Source organism: Phaseolus vulgaris, chromosome 9 (genome assembly GCF_051622355.1).
Source record: "Phaseolus vulgaris cultivar YP4 chromosome 9, ASM5162235v1, whole genome shotgun sequence".
NCBI classification, from domain to species: domain Eukaryota; kingdom Viridiplantae; phylum Streptophyta; class Magnoliopsida; order Fabales; family Fabaceae; genus Phaseolus; species Phaseolus vulgaris.
In genome coordinates, this window is record NC_143506.1 from 19,102,471 (window position 1) to 19,129,073 (window position 26,603).

Genomic DNA, 26,603 nt, shown 5'->3' on the forward strand with positions numbered 1-26,603 from the left:
TGTAATAAAATAATCAGATTAGATTAACTTTTTTTTTCTAAAAAATTGATCATATTAATGCTAAATTTCATCTCATCTCTTGCTATTACAAAGTTAAATGTTTGAGTTATTGTTGGGATTCCACGTAAACTAAAAAATTAATTTATAATTTATAAATGATGATAAACCGTTTTTTAGTGGAAAATTAAATTAAATTTCAATTTCACCGTCCTCATAGTTATTTACCCGTATGTGCTTATTACTAGATAAATGTGATGATTATAATACTGTTTCCAATTTTATCTTATAATATGGTAATATTAGTAGCTTAGCCAGAGTCTACTAAGGTAGCTTATCAGACAATAATTTCATCTCGTTGGTTTTCTTAAAGTTTAACAAAAAATGGGTTTGAAATTGGTAACATGTATGATTTTTTTCATAATTTGAATTAACAATACTACTTTTAAACACTTATTTTTGGATTTATATAAATTATATTTTCCTGTTTAAAGATAATGTCAAGTGAGAGTTACACGGTAGAAAGAGTATAGGTTCTCGAAAGAAAGAAAGAAGTGGGTGGAGAAAGAAAGAGTTAAAGTCTAAATTTTCAAGAATATTTCATTATCCATAAACAAAGATAAAAATGTGAACCAAGTAAGTAGTTGGAGTAGAGAAGAAATTTGTTTGTATGGAAAATTTGTTAGGTCGCTCAATTGATGCAACTGTTGGAAAGTAAGAACGTAATAAAGGAAGGAGAGGGAGAAGAAGTATGTGGGTGTGAAAGGAAGGTGAGGATTGGTTTATGGTTAAATCAACCTATAACATTTTAAGGAAAGAGATAGATGGCTAGCATAAACTTTTATTTGAATTTTTTTGGAAGATAAAAACTCTCCTTTCGTCACAACTAAACTACATGGAGAGTTTTGGAAAATATTTTATCTACAAAGGATAATTTGACGAGGTGTGGAATTGTAACCGTAAGTAATTTATGTGTTATGGGTAGTGAGGAAAAAGAGACAATAAGTCATATGATCAATAATTTTCGTGCTCTTAATAAAATTTCTCATCCAATTTACATTTACATATGTAATGATTATTTATTATAATACATGAATATAAAATTATTTTTCTTCCAATCTTTTAACAAAAGGTAATGAACAAATTGAATATAATGATTACTCACAATAAATGAGATCGAATATTAGATCTATATATTATTTCACTTGCAAATTGTATTGAAGGGGTTTTATTTCTAGAAGAGTTCATGAAAATAAGAATTTCAAGAGAGAAATGAACAAAAAATGGTCAACACCAACACGACAAATGAAATGATTATGAAAGACTAGAATACTTTAAGTAGTGACCCAACTTCATTGGCGATAGCGTGTGGTGGTTCAATAACAACTTCTCCCTGTCGAGCCCCCTTTTCTTTGACGACACAATCCTACCAAAGGCCCCGTTGTCGGAGTCCAAAGTAGTGACTGAACTTCTCACCCAGATAAAGCTCCTCTTTGATGTTGTGTTACCACACTTGTTGCCAACGTCGTTGGGGTCACTGATGAGGATGATGAAAGGATTAGGATTGGGGGAGAGAGGGAAGATGATTTTCAAAAGTTGAGTTAACGGTGAAGATGAAACTTTAATGAGAAAATATGGAGGGAGGAAAGATGAGTGTGTGGAATACACACTGGATTACACGTGGAAATATGTGTGCATAACAATGCCACTCTGTTTGATTCATCATCACAATTTAACTCATTGATGGAAATTTTACAAAATATTGCATACTTTGTAAAAAAAACTTATAACTAAATTGATTTTTTTACTACATTACTTAATCTTATATGTTAAAAACAAAACATATATAATAAAATTTACATGTCGATATTATTATTTGAAGACAAAATAATTTACATATACATTACTTAAACTTATATGTTAAAAACAAAAATATATATAATAAAATTTACATGCTTGTTATATTATTATTTGAAGATCACATAATTTACATTGATATAAGTATATATAGTAATTATTTTATCCAGAAGTTTAAACAATTTCAAAAATAATTGTCCAGAAAGACAAAACAGAAATTGAAAATAAGTTTAAACGGCTAGATATTATTTATAATATACTTTTTTTTTTACATCAAACAATTGGTGTTTTTATTACGTGCTCATTTGATCATATGTGTATGTAATAGTGTTAATTTATATGAGCCTTTTTCTTGTCTCAAATATTTGAGTATTCTATGATTAGTTTTTTACATTTGTTTTCTAACTTTAAACTTGTTCATATATGTTTAAGTACTCGGTTAACTGATATTTGTAAGACATAGATAATTACACGTAGAGTATATTAGCCATGTGAGAAAATTGCTATCACTTATAGCCACAATTGACGGTCAATAATTTTAAAAATGTAAATAAAAAATATTAAGAAAAAGAGAATTGGATTTTTACAACTTTATATATATATATATATATATATATATATATATATATATAAAGAATTTAATATAGAGAAAGTAAAAAAACATATTATTATTCTGACTCTACCCAGGTCTCAATCCACTTTCAATCAATTTAGGGTTTAGTGAGATTGGATACTAACTGGAAAGTTGGATTGCAATTAAAAATACACAAATCTCTTAAAGCATAACAATAAAATTATACAACTATATAAAAATATACTACACAGAAACAACATACTTAAGTGCATCGAGAAACAAATTCACATAACAAAATATAAGGAAAATATCACTTTTCCCAGTGAATATTCTAAAAAAAATATTAAAACCAGTAATATATGAAATGATCTGACTTTGTCTTCCAGTGCAAAAACATTCAGAAAGATTTTGACTATATATGATTAAAACTAGTCCTCTTCAAATCTCTCAAAAACTTTTATATAAAACATTTCTACACTAATCTAATTGAATATAAAAATTTAATATATTATTTCATTGCATAATTAATTTAGTATACTTGAGTCAAATTAAAGAAAAAAACATATTTTAAAATATTAAGTAAAAGAGTAAAAGTTGATTTGATATAAAAGGATGAAAATATTAAAAAGATTTGGGAGGGTGAAAAGAATAGGTGGGAGGAGTGAGGAGTATATTGCACGCAGTGAAGCGGTGCGAAAGAAAGCAACAACGCCCTTCACGCGTGCGGGCCCACACTTTCTCTTTCTGCCTTCGATGTGGGCCTTTTCCCCCACCTTTGCTCCCGTCAATCATACGCCACCTACCTCAATCTCTTCCATTCTTATTCTATGCTATGCTACTAATAACCCACATCAACACCTTCTATTATATATTACGTACCCCACACTCCTTCCTATTCATATTTTCCTTTTCCTCTTATGCCTTTATTTGGTAGGACATGCTCCTACTCTCTCTGCTTCTCTTTTAAGCTATGCTCATTAACACTTTATTACTTTCATTCATTCCATTACCCCAATTAAACCAATATTACTCTCCACCAGAATGTGGAGGATCAATTAAGGATACCATTCATTTTAGTCTGTCTTAGAATGTGCAGTGTGCAAGAATCAAATCCCACTTTCACTTATCTCCTTCTTTCTTTTAGCCAATTATTTTATACTAACTTAATTTACCCATGGTGGACAAGTTTGGAAAAGAAGGAACCTCATATCTATCTATGCCTATATGGATCATTACCTTTTTTTATTGACTTTACACTTTCATTTTCGCCCAATAACATTGACTTCCCACTCTTCTTTTCTTCTCAGATTTTTTTTTTCACAGAAAAGTAGTCCCACCTTTTATATCCTATCCTATCATATAATAAATCAACATTGCCACCAGTAAAAAAAAAGTGTATTTAGGTTTGTAATTGGGGTTGTAAAGTGTGTTATAATTGGCCTCAACCCTGCTGAAAGATCCTTTAAATTTGTGTTACTCACTATACTAAATAATAAACATTGTTGCACCAAATTCAACCCTGTAGTAAGAGAATGGTGTGATTAAGATGGATTCACCACCACATAGAAAAAACACCTTGTAGCCAGAAAGAGTACATCAAATACAGTATGTGGGAAAAATTATTAAAAGTCAGAATTTCTTCACTTGATAAATTAGAATTTAGACCAGTGAACAGTTTTCATTACTTTGAGCAGTTCATAATTGTTTGAACAACAAAAAATTCTTTGCTAAATTCACTAATCACTCTATAATCAATGAATGAGGAAACGTTTTATATTTTACATATATTCATGTTGCGCGGCAATTATCAAAATGTCATACATTAGTTGCAATTACAGAATCAGATGGTTTGGTAAGAGCGTGTTGACCAATCCATTTACGATTTTACGCTAAATTCTTCAAAGGAATCTTATCTTTATTTTTTTTTTCAAAATTTGTATATAATATGTGATTCTATTAATTCAACATTTGTATAGAAGAATTTGTCTTGGTTGCGTTAGTTCCAAACATTCACACGAACAAGTTAAAAGAAAAAAAAAAGTTTGTAAGGAATGAAAAGAATAAAAAGATAGATAAGTATAAATCCGTGTATGTGGTGGGAACATAACTAGGTATTACTATTAGTTTTGGAGAAGAAGCATGTCCATATATATTTATATATATATATATATATATATATATATATATTTTATTAATTGTGTATTTGGATGTTTGCACTGTTAGTTTCAAACTTTGAATGCTAGCGTATTGGGGAAGGATTCTCCTTTTTCTCAAGTCTTATTAACTATTACAAACGTATAATGTGATTTCAATTGAAATACACGAAATAAGAACCACCTGTTTAGACTTTGGCATAATTATTTTGACCAAGACGGTCCTAAAATGAGGATACGTAGGGCAACATCGTCGACCAATATATAGAAAAATAAAGGTGGTCGACAAAATATTTTGTCACCTTAAACAAGTGTTTTTTATCTAAGCAATCATAGTCATCACTTCCCCTATAATAGTACAAATGAAAGAGGAACGTTTTGTCTTCCTCCTTGTGCTGCCAATGTACAATACTTTGCGTGTGTATCTGTGCATTAATTACATGACTTCCTCAGTTTAGCATCATCATTATGCATATTTATGGCATGGTCAGGGTTTTTTTTTAAAAACTTTTTTTAATGTAAAAAGTTATAATATAATAATTTAGTTATGCATTTGAAAAATCATGTAGTTTCACTTAATTGGAAAGATGTGAACTGTGAAAATATACAGATATGGGGTTAAGTGGTGGTTCATTCCATATTAAACCTAGCTTCCCCGCATGCAGAAAACCCTAATAATGTTGTCTCGGTCATGCCCTTACGACTCCATCAACAACTCCTCTAACTCTCCAAATATCATATTGTGGCCACACAGACATAATTATGGAGTCAAGAAAAAAGTTATGAGCTAGTTTCTATCTATAAAATTATCTGCTATCAATTAATCAATGCATATTTCTCAACACCTCTCACTCTCAACCAACCATTCTTCTCTCTCCCCTCCCACAACCACACACCATGTACCAACCAAAATCTACATTCCTAGTTTATTACAATAACTAAAGAACTCTCAGTTAATTAATCAAGAGACCACCAAGAAATTTATGTGCCATTCTCATAATAAAAAGGATTGATTTCTGTTATGTTTTTCGTTAACATCAGTAACCAAATGCCAAAAAATGATAGACTTTTACTGTTCATAATGTAATTAGCTATATCATGAAAGATGCTGTGTTTTCTGAATGGAAAAGACAAAGAAAACTACAGTTGTCTTTGTGCTCACGTGATCTACGACGACCATTGCATCAGTTTGAGGTGTGTGTATATATATAGTTGAGATCAGTTGGGCATGTCAACGCATGGAGTAATTTGTATCTTGATTTTGAACAAAGAAGAGAGTAAAAAGGAAAAGCAAAAAACAAATAAAACATAGGTTGTTGTTCATTATATTTATTCTTTGGAAGTTGTTAACGTAATGAATCACAAAAACCTGTGATGGATAAAAGCCAGAAAAAAGAATGGTGGAGTGTGGACCATGCATAGACGGTATAAATTATGAGACAGCATGGACAAAGGGTATATTTGATGAGAAGGAAGGACATGGCACATTTTTGACAGTGGCAGTGGCATACATAGAAATGAAACGAAACGTATCGGGTTTTGTCTATTGTGCATTCTCCAACGTCCAATAATACTATACATTTTTACAGCGCACGCGTCGTGAGCGAGAGGGCAGGTGGCACTTTTTTTCCCATTTGTTTCTCACAAAGTCAGAGAGAGAGAGAGAGTGGGGTTTCCTTTCCAAGTGTTGGAAAGTGCCAAAATGAAGTAGTGCAAGAAAAGCAACAGCAAAAGCAACAGGCAAAACAGCTAAAGAAGAACAGAAAGCAGAGGTAGAATGATGTGAAAACAAAATATGTTTGCTTATTCTGTCTGATATTTGGGGTTATTCTCTTATAAGCAACCCCATCTCTCTGTCCCAATCCCAACATACCCCGCACTCGTCCTTTTCCATTCTTTATACAGACACACACAAAATAAAGAAAAACGACCTTTTCCATTCACTTCCTATTCCTCCCTCTCTCTCTCTCTCCTCTGCCATATATGATCCAATATAATACAATACAACCAACAACTGTGACAGACAAACTCTGAGTAGTACCTCTTTTAAGTTTGCAGTTTCATTCTCCTTCTCTCTCATTCATGTCCAACTCCAACTGATCTCAAACCACTCCCATAGTTTCTCAGAGCATCTTCTGATTCATGAAACCTCCTCTTTTGTTTTGTTTCTGTTATTCAAATAAATAAACCAAATAAATCGGGAAGGGATGATGGCGGTTAGTTCGGCCTGCAAAGATGGGAGCAAGGTGGCAATGGACAACGGCAAGTACGTGCGCTATACACCTGAACAGGTGGAAGCACTGGAACGGCTCTACCATGAATGCCCCAAACCAAGTTCCCTCCGCCGCCAACAGCTCATAAGGGAGTGCCCCATTCTCTGCAACATCGAACCCAAACAGATCAAGGTTTGGTTCCAAAACCGAAGGTAACTAACTACTTCGCTCCTACCCTATTCTCCTTCAATTCATTCTCTTCCTCTAATCACCTTCTCTCTACCTGCTTAACTTTCAACATTCATCTGCATATACACACGTTGTGTTGAAATTTGAAAGTAATTTAATTTATCAAAAGGTTGTTTGATTTGTGTAAATCTTTTTTTTTTAATCTTCTCTTTATGTCTCTTGTCTCCTTTTCTACCCTTTAACCAGTGTTTTTATTTTCTTTGACAAAGATTTAAAAAAAAATGGTGGTAATTTTTCATTTTTCAAGACCCACCAACCGAAGTTCCTGTTTCTTGTTTCTTCTCTCTTTTATCTTCTTGGTCTTGTTTCATGATTTAAGGCCTTGAAGTTTCGCGGTTAATAATTTCAGAGGGTGATTATGGTGTTTTGTTGGTTGTTGCAGGTGCAGAGAGAAACAGCGGAAAGAAGCGTCACGGCTGCAAGGTGTGAACAGGAAGCTGACAGCAATGAATAAGTTACTGATGGAAGAAAACGACAGATTGCAGAAGCAGGTGTCACAGCTGGTATATGAAAACAGCTTTTTCCGCCAACAGACACAGAACGTAATAAAACCATACTATATTCTTTCTTCCTCACATACTACTCAGAACGGAGATTCATATTCATATCTATTGCAATCATTTCCTCACAGGCGACGCTTGCCACGACGGACACGAGCTGTGAGTCGGTGGTGACGAGCGGTCAGCGGCACTTGACGCCGCAGCATCCACCAAGGGATGCCAGCCCTGCAGGGTAAGTGAATAGTGAACTGTGAAACTGAAAAGAAAAGTCTGGTTTTTCACATTTCTTGTTGGATCCTATGTTTTATCTTTGTCACTGTACTGTACTGATGGAATATTATTATTCTCGTGCTTTGCGTTGTCTTTGTCTCTATTCTGCAGACTTTTGTCCATTGCAGAGGAGACTTTAGCAGAGTTTCTTTCAAAGGCCACTGGAACTGCTGTCGAGTGGGTCCAAATGCCCGGGATGAAGGTTACCGCACTTTCCTTTTCATTCCTCTCAAACTGTTAATTCCATTTCCATTTAGTGAAAAAAGTACATCCACATTCAATTAACCAAACCAACTTGTTAATTAAACACCATCTTCTCATTCCCTAGTTCCTACCCTCTACGCACTCAACTGTTTCCTTATTTATTTCCTAATTTGTTAATGCCTCGTATTAATTTTCTTTTCAAGCATCGATTAAACAAATTGATTTTATTTAGAGTTTCCAAGAACATACTTTCAATGATCTGTTTCTTTTATCTGGTTAAAGGGTAAAGTGGATGCCATTTTGCGTGGGCTAATTTGAAAGCACGATTCTAATGTCGTGCAATATTTAATATTTTGTGTGTTTAATGTTAGTGTTAACGTTTGTTTTGAATGTTTGTAGCCTGGTCCGGATTCCATTGGAATCGTTGCTATTTCTCACGGTTGCCCTGGAGTGGCCGCACGTGCCTGCGGCCTTGTGGGTCTAGAACCTGCCAGGGTGAGTTTCTTCCTCTTTGTTTTCAATTCAGAGGACTAATCCTATGGAATTGTGTGTGGAAGCATTTGTTGAAAATGAAAATGTTGTCCGCAGGTTGCCGAAATCCTCAAAGATAGGCTCTCATGGTTTCGTGATTGCCGAACTGTGGACGTTCTAAATGTCATGTCCACTGGAAATGGTGGAACCATTGAGCTACTTTACATGCAGGTACTATAGTCTATAGCTAACAATATATTCTGCATCTCTCAGAAAATCAGTACATTTGCAAACCTTAGTAAATGCAAATTTCAACATATGCTGTTTTGTTCAGCTTTATGCGCCAACAACTTTAGCACCTGGTCGTGACTTCTGGTTGCTGCGCTACACATCACTTTTGGAGGATGGTAGTCTAGTGGTATGTAATAATGGTTCTTTGTTATTTTCAGAACAGTTCTGAACTTTTCGTTCTCCTCCCCAGCCTAACTCTAACGCCTCATGTAATTTAAACAATGTTAGGTCTGTGAAAGATCACTCAACAATACTCTGAATGGTCCAGCTATGCCTCCAGTGCAGCATTTTGTTAGAGCTGACATGCTGCCAAGTGGGTATCTGATAAGACCTTGCGAAGGAGGGGGGTCCATTATCCATATTGTAGATCATATGGTTCTAGAGGTTTGTCAAATAAACCTTTATAAAGTGACGTGAAATTGTTCTTTCTTGCTGGTTTGATAAATTACCATTACTTTCTGCCTCAGCCATGGAGTGTACCTGAAGTTTTGCGCCCACTTTATGAGTCATCAATGCTGCTAGCTCAGAGGACCACTATGGCGGTAAGTCGTTTGTTTCTGCCTGTTAGCTTTCACTACACACTTACGGTACTTAAAACGATTTGGAATCATAAACGTGTGGCTTTTATAAGCCTTTGTATTTTCACCAGCTAAGGGTTTTTGTAATTGTAATTGTCATTCAGGCCTTACGTAATTTGAGGCAGATTTCTCAAGAGGTTTCTCAGCCAAGTGTAACAGGATGGGGAAGAAGGCCTGCAGCTTTACGTGCACTGAGTCAGAGATTGAGCAAGTTTGTGTCACTAATTGTCCTTCGCTTGATGGAATTGGCTAGTTATCGTAATCTAACTATAAACCTCCTTTTTGCGCAGGGGCTTTAATGAAGCTGTCAATGGCTTTGCAGATGATGGCTGGTCCATGTTAGAAAGTGATGGCATTGATGATGTTACCCTTCTAGTGAATTCCTCACCTAGCAAGATGATGGGAGCTAACCTTGGCTATAACAACAATGGATTTCCTTCTGTGAGCAGTTCTGTGCTATGTGCCAAAGCATCCATGTTGCTACAGGTACTATACACTTAATAACTCAATCAATATAATTTGATTCATGTCCTTTCCAATTTCCATCTTATTTTATTGTATTTAGTTGTCTCATACTCTCTATGTCCTTGTAGAATGTTCCTCCAGCAATTCTTCTTAGATTCTTGAGGGAGCACCGATCAGAATGGGCAGATAGCAGCATTGATGCCTACTCAGCTGCTGCTATTAAAGCTGGTCCCTGTAGCTTGCCAGGGGCCCGACCAGGAGGAGGTTTTGGGGGTCAGGTTATTCTTCCATTAGCCCACACAATTGAGCATGAAGAGGCAAGTTATTTGCTCCTTGACTATACTATTTGTAATTTAGCATTTTTTTCTTTCAAAAATAAAATCAAATGGTTTTCTGTAAGTGTGTATTGGTTCGTCGCTGACACTTGATCTCTGAAACAGTTCATGGAGGTTATTAAGCTTGAAAACATGGGCTACTATAGGGACGACATGTCTATACCTGGCGATGTTTTCCTCTTACAAGTAAGTACTTATTTTACAGTACTATTTTCTTCGGCATATTTCTTTCCATGTACTACGTCTTTGCATTCCCGAATTGAGAGCAAAAAAATCGCTTTTAAAATTTATTTTCGTTACTTTAAAAATAAATTCACTTATGTTGGTTAACTTTTCACTCATTTGCTACCAAATTAGTCACGGTTTCCTCTCTTCGCGAGTGATAAGATCTCATGTCCGGAATGGGGATTTGCACAGTTGTAGGACTATTTTAGACTAAGGATGCATGCTTGAAGTGTGAACACGAGTTAATTTTCATTTTAATTGAATAGCTGTCACAATTACATCTACATATAGTTTAGAAGGTTATTTCCTACCTCTAGAACACAGCTAACAGACCATACCGTCGCAACTGTCCACAGCTTTGCAGTGGAGTGGATGAGCATGCAGTTGGCACCAGTGCAGAGCTTGTTTTTGCTCCAATAGATGCATCTTTCTCTGATGATGCACCCATTTTACCTTCTGGGTTTCGCATTATACCTCTTGATTCTAGCTCGGTAAGTCTATTTGCTGATAAAAAATTGTGCTGAGTAAGTATTGTGATTTTTTTGTTTTCTTTGCTATTATGGTAGTCTTATGTGTGATATGATGCAGGATGCTGCTAGTCCGAACCGGACACTTGATCTGGCTTCTGCACTTGAGGTTGGAGCCACAGCAAACAAAGCAGCTGGTGACAACTCAGGTCATTCTGGGAGCACAAAATCTGTAATGACAATAGCATTCCAGTTTGCATTCGAAGTCCACCTTCAAGAGAACATAGCAACCATGGCCAGACAATATGTTCGTAGCATCATTGCCTCTGTTCAGAGGGTTTCATTAGCTCTTTCTCCTTCGCGTTTTGGTTCTCACAATGCATTTCACTTACCACCTGGCACTCCTGAGGCTCAAACACTTGCTCGATGGATCTGTAACAGCTATAGGTGAGTCACTTAAAACCTTATAGCTGAAGTTTGGAGAATAACCAAGGAAGCATGACCTATGATAGCCTGACACGTGCTATTATGATTGTTTGCTTGGCAGGTTCTATCTAGGGGTAGAACTTCTTAAATGTGAAGGCAGTGAGTCCATTCTCAAGTCTCTTTGGCATCACTCAGATGCAGTTTTGTGCTGCTCTTTAAAGGTAATTTCTTTTAGTATATGTATTTTGAAAAAAACAGTCTATTGAGTTTTATTACCATAATCACATGTCTTATTCTACAATGTTAATATTTATAATATATATGATTCTGTCAGGCATTACCCGTTTTTACGTTTGCAAATCAAGCTGGACTTGACATGCTTGAAACAACTTTGGTTGCACTTCAAGACATAACCCTGGAAAAGATTTTTGATGACAATGGGAAGAAAACCCTGTGCACCGAGTTCCCCCAGATAATGCAGCAGGTATATACCTCTTCATTGGTTATGTTTATCTTTCTAACATTTTGACATGGTTAATTATAACCATGTATAGTTTGACATCTGAATCATTAACTAATTGTTACTGGGAACAGTTGGAGCTGACTTTGTAAGGATGTTGTGTATGTATGATTATTATTTGGTGCAGGGTTTCATGTGTATTCAAGGTGGAATCTGTTTGTCGAGCATGGGTAGGCCAGTGTCCTATGAGAGAGCAGTTGCATGGAAAGTATTAAACGAAGAAGAATCTGCTCATTGCATCTGTTTTATGTTCATCAATTGGTCTTTTGTCTGACAGATTAAATAGTATAGGATGTAGGAAAGAAAAGTAGAGCACAGGAGTATCTTAACTTTGGCGAATCCCTAGAATGCTTTAAACGCTAGTGGCCATGCATATGCGCCTCCAACTTCTATCTATGGTCCCCATTTCTTTGTTTAATTATTGCTCTTCATTTTCTTTTATGCTTCTTTAGTATTCCTGCATATAATCATTTCTGTTTCTTCGTATGATAATAGAATGCAAGTCAATAACTATAACACCACAACGTAACTTTGGCTGAGCAACCTTAATAAAAACAGGGAAGTTTACTGTTGTTTCTCAATCTTAAATTTTAACATGAGTAATTTCATGACTCCTGAAAACTAGACTCATTACTAAATATAAAGAAAACAAATATGCACTTTAGTATTGAACGAAAAATCAAATGTGAATGTCCTTTAATATAAACTAAAGAGATAATGCAAATTATCTTATGTAATACAATAAAATATAATTAAAAAAAACAATAGGTCACCATGCTCAAATAATGGCGCCAAAGGAAAAATCAACTAAACAATGTCTCCCAAACCAGAGAACATTCTGTAAGAGGAAATGTATCAGAAGGTAATATGCTATTTTCTTAATATCTTTACAATCATTAAATTTTCCTTTCTCCTCCCTTGTATTTTTCCTATTGTTAGTCTTTTTCTTTTTCTTATCCATCTTTTTTTTCTTGTCCTTTTTCTCTTCTTCCTTGACATTTTTTTATTAAATTTTAAAATTTGTGATTAGTTATAAATTAATTTAGTCATCATTATTTTTACTAATGCTAGTTTAAGTTGTCAGAGGAGCCAAACTATTCCATTTTGAAAACATAAATAATACCCTAAACATAAAAAACATAAAAGACTGAAACAATAATTGAAAAAAATAACGCAAACTAATATTTTAGCAACAAAACAAATTTGGTTTAGTTAATTATTTATGTTTGAAATAATTGCAGAAATTAGATTATTTTAGTAATTGCTTTTTGTTCTAATTGAATATAATAAAAAATCAGTTTTTTTTTATTATTATTTTTTTATAGTTGAGATAAATTTTCTGAAAATGATTTCAGTATAACTAATTCCAGTTGGATGAGAAAAAAAATCAGGGTTTACATGAAAAATGCACGCAAGTCTGAAAAGGAACAAAATTATAGAAAATAATCTTAAATAATTAATTTTCATATTCAAGAAAATAAAACGTTTTACTTATTTGACAAACAACTTTTTTTTTTCTTCTAGAAAAGAAACTGAAATTTTAGATTTCAGTAGTCCAAAAAATGCTGTTAGTATCTACACTTGCATACACTTTTTTTTCCAATATTTTTTTTTATCGACATTAAAGTAGTATAACTGTATATGGCACAAAGGATGCTAAACCTTTTACGACAAACAAACAAAAATAGCGAATAGAAAATTATGTTGTATTCAAGTTTAGAGAACAAAATACTAGATAAAATATGAACTAAATAATTAGTTAAGCCAAAAAAGTAATAGGAAGTGGAAAAATGTATGATTAATTACACACTGAAGCATTTTCTCATCCTTTATTAATGTGGCAGTGAAACAAATCTTCTTGCATAAGAGAATTACTATATTATATTTTTTAAAGATAAAATGGTCATTTCACCTTATCTATGGAATAGTCTGGAGAAGCTATGGAGGTGTAGGAAGAAATAGCCCATAAAGAACAGTTTTATTGCACCTGGTAGCCCAATAGGAGAGGAGGGGGAAATCCTCTCTCTTATCCAAACATCAAAACCCTAAAAAAATAAAACATATTACTTGATCAGTCACTTCGTGTGTGTGTGTGTTTTTTTTATTTACTTATTTAAAATTTTGGTATTGTATAATATTTAATTTAAACACGATTTAACTATTCTTGCTAATATATGAGACACAATTAGATAAAAACACATAATACGTAAATTTTAACATGACGAGACTGAATAATTTAATTAGTTCTACTTTATAGTATATATTTGAAAACAAATAATAAATATAATACATTACAAGTTTTCAAAATATGTTTTTTTAAGTGAAAAAAATATTTTAATATATAGTCTTTAAAAAACATAAAAGACTATTATATATTAAACTCAGTTGAGATCACAGGACTCTCACTAAATCATTCAAGGGAAAAATCTTCTGAATTAAAAAAAAAGTGAGAATTATTTAAAGTTGAATTAAATTGGTTATATATATATATTGTGATTATATTTTCTTTATCCAATTTAGCGCGTATTTAATATTTTAAAATAGAAAGACTTAATTATGTTTTGATAGTTTTAGTTTACAATGCGAGAAACATTAGTTTATATAGATTTAATTATTTAATTTTTTGCCCATAATTTTAAAATAACGATGTTGTCCTTTGTAGTTTCATCAAAACTTATTTAATTTTGAGTATACTACCTACATATTATCTCTTTTCAGTATCATCTATTTTCGCAGCATATTATAGAAGTATTATCTAATTTAAAAAGAAACATTATAGAAAACACATGTGAGATGTAACTAATATATATTTTATTTTTGGAAGGGCCTAAAAATAATATTCTTATTTCTTCTAAACCTATTGACTTTTTAGTCTTATCTCTCGGTTTGGGCTTTCGGTATGATATTTCTTTGATTTGGGCTTGGGCTTGATTTGTAGACTCTTACTCTCTAGACTGGGTTAACTAGATCTCTCAGTTTCCTTTCACAGATGGGTGTGTGTAACGGAAAGATGTTCCGATGCCAAAGTCAGAATTGATATTAGTTAATTATTAGATAATTTCACTCTACTTACCTCTTGGATTGATCACCTATTTATAACACCTTCTATTATGATATCTTCCTTTCCTTTCATTTGTTTTTTTCTCATTTCCTACATCCACCCTCACCTAATTTCGAAACTCCCTGAGCTCTTCCATCTACATAAACTTTGTTGCACACTGCCTTAACTCATTAAGGTTTGTTGTCGGTTTTTTACAAAGGCTATCGGCGAATGGTCGAAGCCTTAGTGCTGTAATCATATGATGCATAGTGACTTCAGACTAAGATTTCAGATACTCAGTGCTAATTTTCCGAAGCGTTCCATGAATATTCTCAACGATTCTCCCTTTTCCTGCCTTATATTCACCAAGGCAATTAACATAAGATGATGTGACCGTCTTGTAGCAATTTGAGCTCCAAACTTTGATAGATAACAATGGCAACCGAGTAAACCAACTCAGAGTCGCTCCCTTCAAATTTGTGGGGAATACTCGACATAGAATGACGTCATTCCATGTATACAAACTTATTTGTGTTGTGTATACTTCAATGTGCTCATTAGGATCTGTACTTCCATCATACTTTTCCATGGTTAAATTCTTCCAATTTTAAGACAATGGGGTTTCTACAATGGCTTCAGAAAATTGATGCCTTCTAACAAATATTCTAGTAAAGGTACCAGAAGTCTCTGGTATTCTCTTTCTTGTAGCTTCAAAGCTTTCCTCATTATCTACCCTTTTGTGGATATGTGATCTTGGCTGAATAGTTTCAAATGATGTGTTTAAATTCGTCTTTTCATTCAACTTCCTCTTCATGTACGCATTCTCCGCCCTTAACATACTTAACTTTTCTTCACTACTCTTCTTTAATGTTTCAAACTCTCTTCCTAACTACATAAGCATGACCATTGACATGGCATTCTGATTATCGCCCTGCTCCCCAGACTGTTCTCCTCTTATACTCATATTTGCTTACTTCCTCAGCTGTCTTGTTTCTCGGCCACACGGTGGGTGCCAAAATGTTCTTGCAAGGGCTTAGAATTAATCTTCTTCTTTCTTCTGAACCTGTTGACTTCTCGGTCTTCTCTCTCTCAGTTTGGGCTTTCAGTCTACTATTCCTTTGATTTGAACTTGGGCTTGGTTTATAGACTCTTACTCTCTAGACTGGGTTAACTAGATCTCTCGGTTCTTGGTCTCGGTCTCCTCTCACGGATGGGTGTGTGTACCTGATAGGTGCTCCAATGCCAAAATCAAAATTGATATTAGTTAATTATCAGATAAATTCACTGTACTTACCTCTTGGATTGATCACCTATTTATAACGCCTTCTATTCTAATATCTTCCTTCCCTTTCATTTGTTTTCTTCTCATTTCCTACATCCACCCTCACCTGATTTCGAAACTCCCTCAACTCTTCCATATACATAAACTTTGATACATGCTGCCTTAACTCATCAAGGTTTGTTGTCGGTTTTTTACAAAGGCTATCGATGAATAGTCCCGACCTTAGTGTTGTAATGATATGATGTATAGTGATCTCCGGACTAAGATTTTGAATACTCAACACTACTTTTCCAAAGCACTCCATGATATTCTCAACGATTCTCCTTTTTCCTGCCTTAGGCTATCGATGAATGGTCCCGACCTTAGTGTTGTAATGATAAGATGTATAGTGATCTCCGGACTAAGATTTCGAATACTCAACACTACTTTTCCAAAGCACTCCATGATATTCTCAACGATTCTCCTTTTTCCTGCCTTATATTCACCAAGGCAATTGATATAAGATGATGTGGCCGGTTTGTAGCAAATTGAGCTCCAATCTTTTCTACTAAAGTGTTAAAACAATCGATAGTAGAGTGAATTTATCTGATAATTAACTAATATCAACTCTGACTTTGGCATTGGAGCACCTTTCAGATACACGCACCCATCTGTGAGAGGAGACCGAGACCAAGAACCGAGAGATCCAGTTAACCGAGTCCAAAGAGTAAGAGTCTACAAACCAAGCCCAAGCCCAAATCAAAGGAATAATAGACCGAAAGCCCAAACCGAGAGAGAAGACCGAGAAGTCAGCATGTTCAGAAGAAAGAAGACGATTGTTTCTAGACTGTTACAAGAACATATTCATATGCTAGTTACATCACATGATCCTAACATACACAACATAAATTATGATTGAATAACATTCAATACGAGTTGATAAAAAATTCCTAGCACTTTGAGTCCCCAAAAAAATTCTGGCACTTCGAGTCCACAAAAATATCCTGACAATCCTAACACTTTTGATCGAAAACTAATTCCTGACATTACTAGTGAAAAAAAAAATCGACAAAAAGTGCAAGTCGAAAAAAAATTCCTGGCACTACTAGTAAAAAAAACGTGAGTCGAGAACTAATTCCTGGAACTATCACTTGAAAACAAATGCCTAACATTGCTAATCGAAAACAAGTCAAAAAAATCTTGGAACTATCACTAAAAAACAAATGTCTGACACCGCTAGTTGAAAACAAGTCAAAAACAAATTCCAGGCATTGCGAGTCGACAACAAATTCGGCATTGATTGTAAACAAAAAGTTCTGGCACAGCCAATCTAAAAACAAACTACTGGCATTGTTAGTGGGCAAAAATTTCGACATTACCAGTCAACAAAAAGTTCAGACATAGCTAATGGACAAAAATCCTAACACTTCCAGTCCACAAAATTTCTAGCACTGCCAATCGACCAAAAATATCATCAAAAATTGAAAAAACAAATTCCTGGCATTACTAATCGTCAAAATTCTTTGTACAACTAGTTGACATTCGTAGTATTATCAAGTTGAAAACATTCCTTTCATGCCACCTTAAAAAATTCCTTTCACTACTAGTTGAAAAATTCCTAACACTGTTAGTCGACAAAATTTCTAACACTGCCATTCGACAAAATTCTTGGCAGTATGAGTCAACAAAAATTTGTTGGCACTGCTGATCAATAATAAATATCATGGCACTACTAGCCGACAAAAAATTCATGGCACTATCAGTCGACAAAATTGTTGACACTAGCGACAAAATTCCTAGCACTGTGAGTTGACAAAATTCCTGGCACTATAAGCCAAAATTAAACTAATCGACAAAAAAATCTCAAAATATATGGCTCTGCGAGTCAAACTTTAAATGGGTTGACCATTCAAAAGGCATAAGAATGACTCTTTGGGTTGACATAAAATGTTTTGATTGTTTCATGATGTTTTATGGAATATGAAGAGTTTTTTTTTCTGATGAATCGTGCTCCTAGCTCAATTTGTAATTTTATTATTGAATTAGTAAAATTTTAAGGTAATTTAAATCAAGGGAAGACGATAAGTAAGATTAGGACTTTAAATCGATTAGACAACTTCCATCATCATTTATTGGTTTTTCACTTGACAAACCTCTTTACTTGTCTACTTGACTTAAGATAAAGAGACTTTGTATCGATAGTTGGTCTAATCTCTTATTAATAGGAAATATATATCTAAAGTTTCTTATATGACCTATTAATTATTAACAAAAAGATTCAATAAAAATTATTCAAAATCTTAGCCAAAAATAAATAAATATTTTAATAGTAATACTTGAAATGTAAAATATAAACTTTAAAAATTAAAAAATATTAATTAAGATTCAGACAATAACAATAAACTAGCTATAAGTTATAAATATATCCCTCAATATATAAGCAAGGGATTTACATGTGCTATTTAAACCTTTTAAGCAAAAGAGTTTCTTATAATAGTGTAAATTATTTTGGGAAGCTTCGTGAAGACTTTTTGTAAAAGGGTTTGGGTATTACTCAAATACCCTTATTTATTCATTTTTATTATTTGTTGATAAAAAAAATAATAGTGTAAATTATATCATCCAATTACATCATGTAGGTAATTTATTGAGTTTAACAATATACACTAAAAAAAAATTATTAAATAAAAGTTAATTTTAAAGATAAAAAATAATTAGTCACTATATTAACTAACTAATTTAGAGAGACATACAGTATAATATGTTTTTGATTGGAGAAGTACAGAGAGCATGAGTGAAACACGGTGAGGTTGAGGGTTTTCCGGTGAGGTAGAAAGCAAGGTGAGGTTGAGGGTTTCCGGTGAGGTAGAGAGCAAGGTGATGGCTGATGTATCGTTTTTCTTCACTAACTTCCCTGATCATTTCTTTGAAAGGGACCTGTGGAAAGTTTTTCAAAGATGGGGAAGAGTTTTGGATGTCTTCATATCCAGAAAGCTCAATGCAAGGAAACGGAGGTTTGGTTTTGTCAGGTTCCAAGGAGTGAGTGAACGACGCCCTTTCTCTGGAAAGGGAGTTAGATGCTATATGGATTGGTACTTGGAAGTTACGGGTGAATATACCCAAGTACCGGAGGAACGAGATGATAAGGAATGTTCGGCATGACAATCAGAGACCGGAGCGTCCTAGGAACATTTGGAAGCCGAAGGTGCAGCAGAAACAGGAGGCATCCTATGCTCAGGTCGTCTCGGGAGTTTCAGTAAGTGGTTTAAAGGAGAATGCGAGTCTAACTAATTTTACTCTGGAAGAGATTTCTTCCTCTTGGTTAGAAGGTTGTTTTATTGGGTGTATTAGGGACCACTCATGCATACAGACGATCAAGGAAAGTTTTGTCTTGGGAGGCTTAAGCATTGTGAAGTTACGATTTCTTGGGGAGAGATTTGTGTTGCTATCTTGTGATGATGCTGGTGTTCTTAGGAAACTTATTTTGGATAATAAAGCTTGGTTCGATGGTTTGTTTCTGTCGGTCGTCCCTTGGGATGGTGCGTTTTGCAGTCACAGATAGGTTCATCTGGGTTCGTTGTAGAGGTATTCCTCTACAGTTCTGGTGCTCTCAGTGTTTTATTAATATAGGGGCTCTGGTTGGAGAAGTGATTCAGATTGACGAGGCAACTATGGAGAAGGAAGTTCTAGAGTTCGCTCGTTTTCAGGTGAAGGTTCCCGTCGCTAGCCCAGTTAGTATGGTGTTAGATGTATGCATTAACGGTCTCCCTTGGAAGGTGCTGATTGAAGAGGAAGTAAGTGCCCTTGACCTTGAGATTAAAAACCTCTTTGGCAAGTGGGATGGTGGGTGCTCTGAGGAGGACTCAGAAGCTGGGTCAGAAGATGGTGGAGTGAGAGGAAGCCTACGTGATTCAGTGGGCTCCGTGGTCGATGAAGTTCTTGGGAGTGGTGAGGGCGAGGAGGTAACAGTCCAATGTAAGGAGGATGTGGTCTCTTTAGGTCAAAAACACCAGAAATACGGATCTGAAGGGCCTCAAGAGAGTGTAAGAGGTGTAGTAAATGAGGTAGTTGGTGGACTTGCGGAAAACGAAGCTACATTTAATGGAGAAGAGGCTTTTGGTTTAGAGGCTTGGCCAATGGTTGAGAGGGGTTTATTACGTATTAGCGTGGGCAATGAAGAAGCATGCGTGACCATGAATAAGGGTGCAAGTCACGAAGAAGAACATGTAGTAAATGTGGTGGGCCCCTTCGAGAATATTCACCCTGGGATTAATGGAGAAGAAGCGAAAAACGAAGCTGTATTTAATGGAGAAGAGGCTCTTGGGTTAGAGGCGTGGCCAATGGTTGAGAGGGGTTTATTACGAATTAAAGTGAGCAATGAAGAAGCATGCGTGACCATGAATGAGGGTGTAAGTCACGAAGAAGAACATGTAGTAAATGTGGTGGGCCCCATCGAGAATATTCACCCTGGGATTAATGGAGGAGCAGCGGAAAACGAAGCAGCATTAAATGTGGAAGTGGCTCATGTAGTGGAGGTGGTTGAGAACGAATTAATGGGTGTTAAAGCTGCTAATGAAGGCGTGACCAACTCTTTAAATGGAGTTCACGTAGAATCAAAAAAGTTGGTTGGTTCAAAGGTTGGTATTAATGAGCAGGGGCATATAAGGAATGTTGTGGTTGTTGGTGACGAAAAAGAGGGAGAGAGTGGGTCAATGATGGCATGTGGTTTGCCCCCATTGAATGTGGAATGTTCCACTCACATTCCCAGCATTAAAGTAGGGCATGCAAAAAGCCATCCTGGCTTAAATAAGGCCATTTCAAACACGTGGCTGGAGGAGTTTGAAGAGAGTCTCGGTGGTGTTGGTGCTTTGGACCACGAGGAAAGCGTGGGCTGGGTAGGAGATTCGGTTAGGCTAGGCCCAAGGTTGGGAGAGTTGGAACAATCTGGTGTGAGGGAGGTAGGAATGGGTGACGTGGCATCTATAGACCATGGAATAAGTGGTGAGATATTAGGTCATGTGGTAGTAGCTGACGGAGGAAATGTGCAGGGATTGGTCAGTGGTCAGAAGAAGGGCATTGAAGGTGTTCTGTTGGTTATGGAGGGGAAGGGTTTAGATAACCCTTCAAGGTCCTTTGGTGGGACGGAGGCAAACAACTCCTTGCTCCTCGTTCCCAGAAAGGGGTCGAATCTAGAAGTGGATAAGTCTGTCCTCTCAGATTTCCTATGTGACAATAATAATCTGGTTGATGTAAGGGTGGATCAGGCAATTTTTCTGGTTCAACAACCTACTATGAGAAACGATTCTCTAGCCATGTCTGACAGTGCAATTAAAAATTGCAACAGAATTTTTTGGGTGAAAAATGACGAGAACGAAGCTTCTAGTGTGTGGAATGTTGGTAAAGAAGCTGGGTATTCCCACCCTGGGCGAGAAAACTTAGTTATCAGTAGTCTACAAGCTTTGACGTCTCGGGATGGTCGCAAGGTGAGGAAGTCAAGGGGGAAACAGTCAGTTTGTCGATGAAGATAATTAGCTTGAATGTCAGAGGGCTAGGAGGCACTGTGAAAAGAAAGTATTTAAGTAATTTGATAAGCAAGGAAGGGGCGGATATGGTGTGCTTACAAGAGACAAAGTGCTCTGAAATTAGTAGGGAGAAAGTATGTCTTATTTGGGGAAATAACGATGTTGATTGGATTGAAAACAAAGCGGTAAACAGCGCTGGAGGGGTTCTTACGATCTGGAACAGTACGACTTTTCAGATAATTAGTTTTGTCAATGGAAGGAATTACTCTATCATTGAGGGCCTTTGGAAGATAGGCAATGGGTTACATGTCTCCATCGTGAATGTCTACTGCTCTGGCTCCCTACGGGAGAAGAAAGTGATGTGGGGAGAGATCATTGGGTTCAGGTCGAATCAACTTTCTAAGGCCTGGTGTGTTGTTGGAGATTTTAATTCAGTTAGACGACAAGAGGAGAGGAAGAGTATGATCTCAGTGATAGATTATTTTAGAGAAATAAAGGGATTTAATGAATTTATAGAAAGATCTGAGTTGGTAGATATCCCGCTGGTTGGTAGGAAGTTTACTTGGTATAAGCCTAATGGATTGGTAAAAAGCAGAATTGACAGGGTTCTTGTGTCTAAGGAGTGGCTCGAAGCTTGGCCACTTTGTCAACAATTCGTCCTAAACAGGTCAATCTCGGATCATTGTGCAGTTGTCCTTAAGCAAGTGTTTGTTGACTGGGGTCCGAGACCTTTTAGGAGTTTGGATGTCTGGCAAAAAGATAATAGGTTTAAAGAGTTTGTGAGATTGAAGTGGGAAAACTTTGATGTTCAAGGAAGTGGAATTTACGTCTTCAAAGAAAAGTTGAAAAAGCTTAAAGCAGAGTTGAAAATCTGGAACAAAGAAGTGTTTGGAGATGTGAACCTTGCTAGTGAGGAGTTACAAAGGAGGATTAATGAGTTAGACGCACGGGATGATGATAATGGTTTAGAAGAGTAGGGGTTTGTTGGACAGTGTGCTGGTAGCGAATGAGGTGCTGGAAGAATATAGAAGGAAAAAGAAGAGTTGTGTGTTCTTCAAAGTTGACTATGAAAAAGCATATGACTCGGTTAGCTGGGAGTTCCTATATTATATGTTGGAAAGATTGGGTTTTTGTGCTCAATGGATTCGATGGATAAAGTGTTGTTTAGAATCTGCTTCAGTCTCTGTATTAGTGAATGGCAGTCCAACTGGGGAATTTACTCCTCGGAGGGGACTTCGTCAAGGTGACCCGCTTGCTCCGTTCCTCTTCCTTATAGTTGCAGAAGGGTTGGCTGGGGTGTCTAGGATGGCTGAAGAGAAGAATTTGATTGATAGTCTGGAGGTTGGAAGAGATAAGGAGAAGGTTAGTATGTTACAATATGCTGACGATACATTATTCTTTTGCGAAGCGAATACCAAAAGTGTTTTTAATATTAAGGCTATCTTGCTTTGCTTTGAGCTCGCTTCTGGGCTTAAGGTGAATTTTTTAAAAAGCAGTATTGGCGGGATGGGGTTGGATCAATGTTCGCTTCAGCGTTTTGCAGCTACTCTTAACTGTAAGGTGATGGTAACTCCTTTTGTCTATTTAGGGTTACCGGTAGGAGGATGCCATAAGCGCAGTGTTTTCTGGAACGGGGTGTTAGAGAGAGTTCAGGGCAAGCTGTCGAGGTGGAAAGGCAGGTGTTTGTTGATGGCTGGGAGGATCTGTTTGATTAAGTCAGTCCTCTCCTCAGTTCCGTTATTCTTTATGTCCCTATTCAAACTGCCATCTGGGGTGGTTGACAAGTTAGTTCGGATCCAAAGAAATTTCCTTTGGGGGTGGGGTTCTGACAGAAGGAAGATTGCTTGGGCCTCTTGGAATAAGGTTTGCGAGCCTCGGGACTACGGGGGTCTTGGAATCATTGACTTAAAGACTTTTAACCTGGCCCTGCTAGGCAAGTGGATTTGGAGGTGGGGGTCGGCCAAGGGAGGTTTGTGGAAAGAGATTCTTGACTCTAAATATGGTGGATGGAGGAATTTGAGAGCGGAAGGTAAACCCTGTAGGGGTTCTCTTTGGTGGAGAGACTTGAAGGAGGTTTGGGCCTCGGTGGGCTGGGGCAGAAGTTTTGAAGATGGGGTTGAGTGGAAAGTTGGTGATGGAGGAAATATTTCATTCTGGGAGGACAGCTGGTTGAATTGTGGTGCTCTGAAGGGAATGTCTCCGAGATTATATTCGCTTAGCACGGCTAAAGCTGCTAAGGTGGCCGAGTTCGGGAACTGGTTTAATGGTGTTTGGATTTGGCATTTGTGCTGGCGTAGATCCCTCTTTGACTGGGAGAAGTTGTTGGAGGAGCAGTTGAGTCAGTTGTTGCAAGGGGTGAAGATGGATGTGGGAGGGGTGGATAGCTGGATCTGGAAGGCTGAGGGGTCTCAAAGTTTTACTGTTAACTCAGCTTATAGCAAGGTAAGGAGGGTTAGTGATGGGGAGTCCTCTCTGACCTACTGTAGGTTGTGGAGGTGTAAAGTCTTGCCTTCTGCTGTATTCTTGGCCTGGAGAGTTTTGGAAAATAGGATTGCAACTAGGGTTAATTTGGTAAGGCGCGGGATGGTGGTTGAAAATCCTGTATGTTGCTTGTGTGGGAAGGTCGATGAGTCGTCGAGTCACTTGTTCGCCGTTTGTGACTTTGCTTGGAGGGTATGGTGCCTTTGCTTTGAGTGGCTTGGAATGTCGTTCGTAATCCATTCGGATCCAATGCAAAATTTTATTCAATTCAGGTTGAGTCAGACATCTGTTTCGGTTAATGATGTTTGGGGGGCAATTTGGGTTGGAATTGTGAGTGAAATTTGGAAGCATAGGAACTCGGTCGTCTTTAATGGAGGAGTGGCAGATGCGTTAGAAGTTTTTGCCTCAGCACAAGTAAAGGTGTGGTCTTGAATTGCTGCAAAGTCCCGCGAAGTTTATTTTTCCTATCCCTGTTGGGTTCTGGATCCTTTGGCCTGTATACGGCTGATTCGGTAAAGCTAGTTAGCGCTTGGTTTGGTTGGTCTTTTGACCGGCGATTTTGGGTGTCGAGTTAAGAGTTAAATTGTATGTGTGTTTGTAAAAGGGTTGGACCACCCCTGAAGTGGTTCTCATTTATTGATTTTTTATTGCTGATAAAAAAAAAAAACTAATTTAGAGAATAAAAAATTATTCGTATTTAAAGTGATTTTTATTATTAATAAAAATTTATAAATAATTTATAAATAATTTATAAATTGGTATTTAAATTAGTTACTAGGTTTTAGTTATTAATATTTTAGATTCTAAATTAATTTCTAAAAGACTAATAGAGACTAATTTAAAATATAAGATAATAAGTAACTAAAATCTTGGTAACTAATGGTTAGTACCAATTTAGAAACTATTTTATAATTTTTTTATTAATAATAGAAACTAGTTTAGATTTCAATAATTTTTTTAATTTATAAAATAGTTTCTAATTCATTCAAATAGTAACTAATTATTTTGGTTTCTAAAATTAGTTTTAATTTTATGAGCTTAGTGATAATTACAATCAATACAATTTTTTATATTTTTCATATTTCGTACAACGTTAAAATTTTGCAGAAAAAATTATAAAAAAATTAATTTCTTGTAATTTTGTTACAGAAAAAATCTCACAATTTAAATATTGTAATAGGGATAAGTTGAGAATAAAAGACTGTGTATAAAAGTTAAGCTTTTGAAAAAAATACTTCATTGTTTTTCTAGTTATTCCTCCACAGTTGGGCATCATATAAGGAACCAAAACCTAGTTCAACTCAGGTTAGGATAACATGGCAGATATATAACCAAAAGGGCACTGCTTTGTGTTTTACTTTACCATAGTTACAATAAATTGAAAAGGAAATCGACCCAAGTTCACTGAAAGTGTATTTCGTTTTTCGAAGGTGTAGAGGTTGATGTGATCTTTGACCCAGCACATTAACGAATTAGAGACAAACCAGGTCTTATGGTGGAAAAAAAGTTGAAATTGCAGACAAAAGTAAAGTATCTTTTAGATTCATTACTATAGAATCACTACATCGCTACTTTCATTTGACTAGATTTGAACAAAGCAAGATCTGTGTAACCATTCTATTTGCTACATCGGATTAAGCGAAAGTCACAATAATTGGGGTATCAGTAAGCATTTTCAGCTAAGCACAAGTGCTGCTACATGCTCAAAGTCAATGATTAAATATTTCAATCCTCATTTATTTTCTCACTATAGTTTTAATTCTAACTCCAACTCAACAACTCCAAGTGAACGTTATAAGTGGATATATTCTCTAAGCAGCATTTTCAAATTAGATGTTCACATCTTGTTTCACTACCTCACTACAGTACCTATGTATTCTTTTCACTGTAGCGTACCATGCTTGGTTTCACGCTCAAGAATGACCATACCTTTCATACTAGAACTTTTGTAATGCATGGGACAATAGCACTAACCCCTTTTCTCCACTTTGAACTCAACAAATTGTGTCAAGTGGGTGGATGTATGCAATATCCGATGGGTTGCACGTGGAGCCAATACTATCATCAACTACATTAAAGTCTGAAAACAAAAGCCAGCTGTCTTTTATGAAAGAAGCATTCATGAAAATTGTGTTTGTTGTGATCTACTAAGTAAGAAAAGTAGAGAAAAATCCCAAGACATTAACAATTCAAACACTTCCTACTACTAAAGAAGAAGACTTTAGCAAAAAAATCAGAAGAAAAGGGGCTTTTTTGACTTGAAAGAATGAAGCCAAAGAACCTTTTGCATGGTCTCCGAGGGCTATAATTGAAATCTTGGGGGGCTTTTGAGAAAAACAAACATTGCAGCAGATCATATCCATGCCAGCCAGACTTAGCTGGTTTGCCCCTCATAATGTCAGCTAGTTTTATATTTTTATGCTTAGACTCATCTTTACTGATGGAATCTTCTAACTGTGGAAACCCTCCAAGAGTTCTGATTGAACAAAAGGGAAAAAGGATTC

At 35.9% G+C, this 26,603-nt stretch overlaps 2 protein-coding genes across 2 annotated transcripts; both read left to right on the top strand.

The window, feature by feature from the left end:
• Positions 1-6,034: 6,034 nt before the first annotated feature.
• On the top strand, positions 6,035-12,213 carry HB-8 (homeobox-leucine zipper protein ATHB-8). The gene is made up of 18 exons (XM_068624606.2): positions 6,035-7,006; positions 7,426-7,585; positions 7,675-7,775; positions 7,925-8,015; positions 8,417-8,512; positions 8,606-8,719; positions 8,823-8,906; positions 9,008-9,163; positions 9,247-9,321; positions 9,462-9,568; positions 9,648-9,843; positions 9,951-10,139; positions 10,263-10,343; positions 10,739-10,873; positions 10,971-11,296; positions 11,397-11,496; positions 11,610-11,759; positions 11,923-12,213. Exons 1-18 carry the CDS (start codon positions 6,789-6,791, stop codon positions 12,067-12,069), a joined length of 2,526 nt encoding a protein of 841 aa, XP_068480707.1. The 5' UTR covers positions 6,035-6,788; the 3' UTR covers positions 12,070-12,213.
• A 9,491-nt stretch (positions 12,214-21,704) lies between these two features.
• LOC150025204 (uncharacterized) lies at positions 21,705-22,595 on the top strand. The gene has a single exon (XM_090295667.1). It carries the CDS (start codon positions 21,705-21,707, stop codon positions 22,593-22,595), a length of 891 nt encoding a protein of 296 aa, XP_090151793.1.
• The last annotated feature ends 4,008 nt before the right edge of the window (positions 22,596-26,603 follow it).

Coding starts and splice junctions, on each gene's coding strand:
- LOC150025204 (XM_090295667.1), top strand. CDS start 21,705: ATGGTGTGCTTACAAGAGACAAAGTGCTCTGAAATTAGTAGGGAGAAA.
- HB-8 (XM_068624606.2), top strand. CDS start 6,789: ATGATGGCGGTTAGTTCGGCCTGCAAAGATGGGAGCAAGGTGGCAATG. Junction 8,016..8,416: donor TCCAAATGCCCGGGATGAAG/GTTACCGCACTT, acceptor GAATGTTTGTAG/CCTGGTCCGGATTCCATTGG. Junction 10,874..10,970: donor TACCTCTTGATTCTAGCTCG/GTAAGTCTATTT, acceptor GATATGATGCAG/GATGCTGCTAGTCCGAACCG.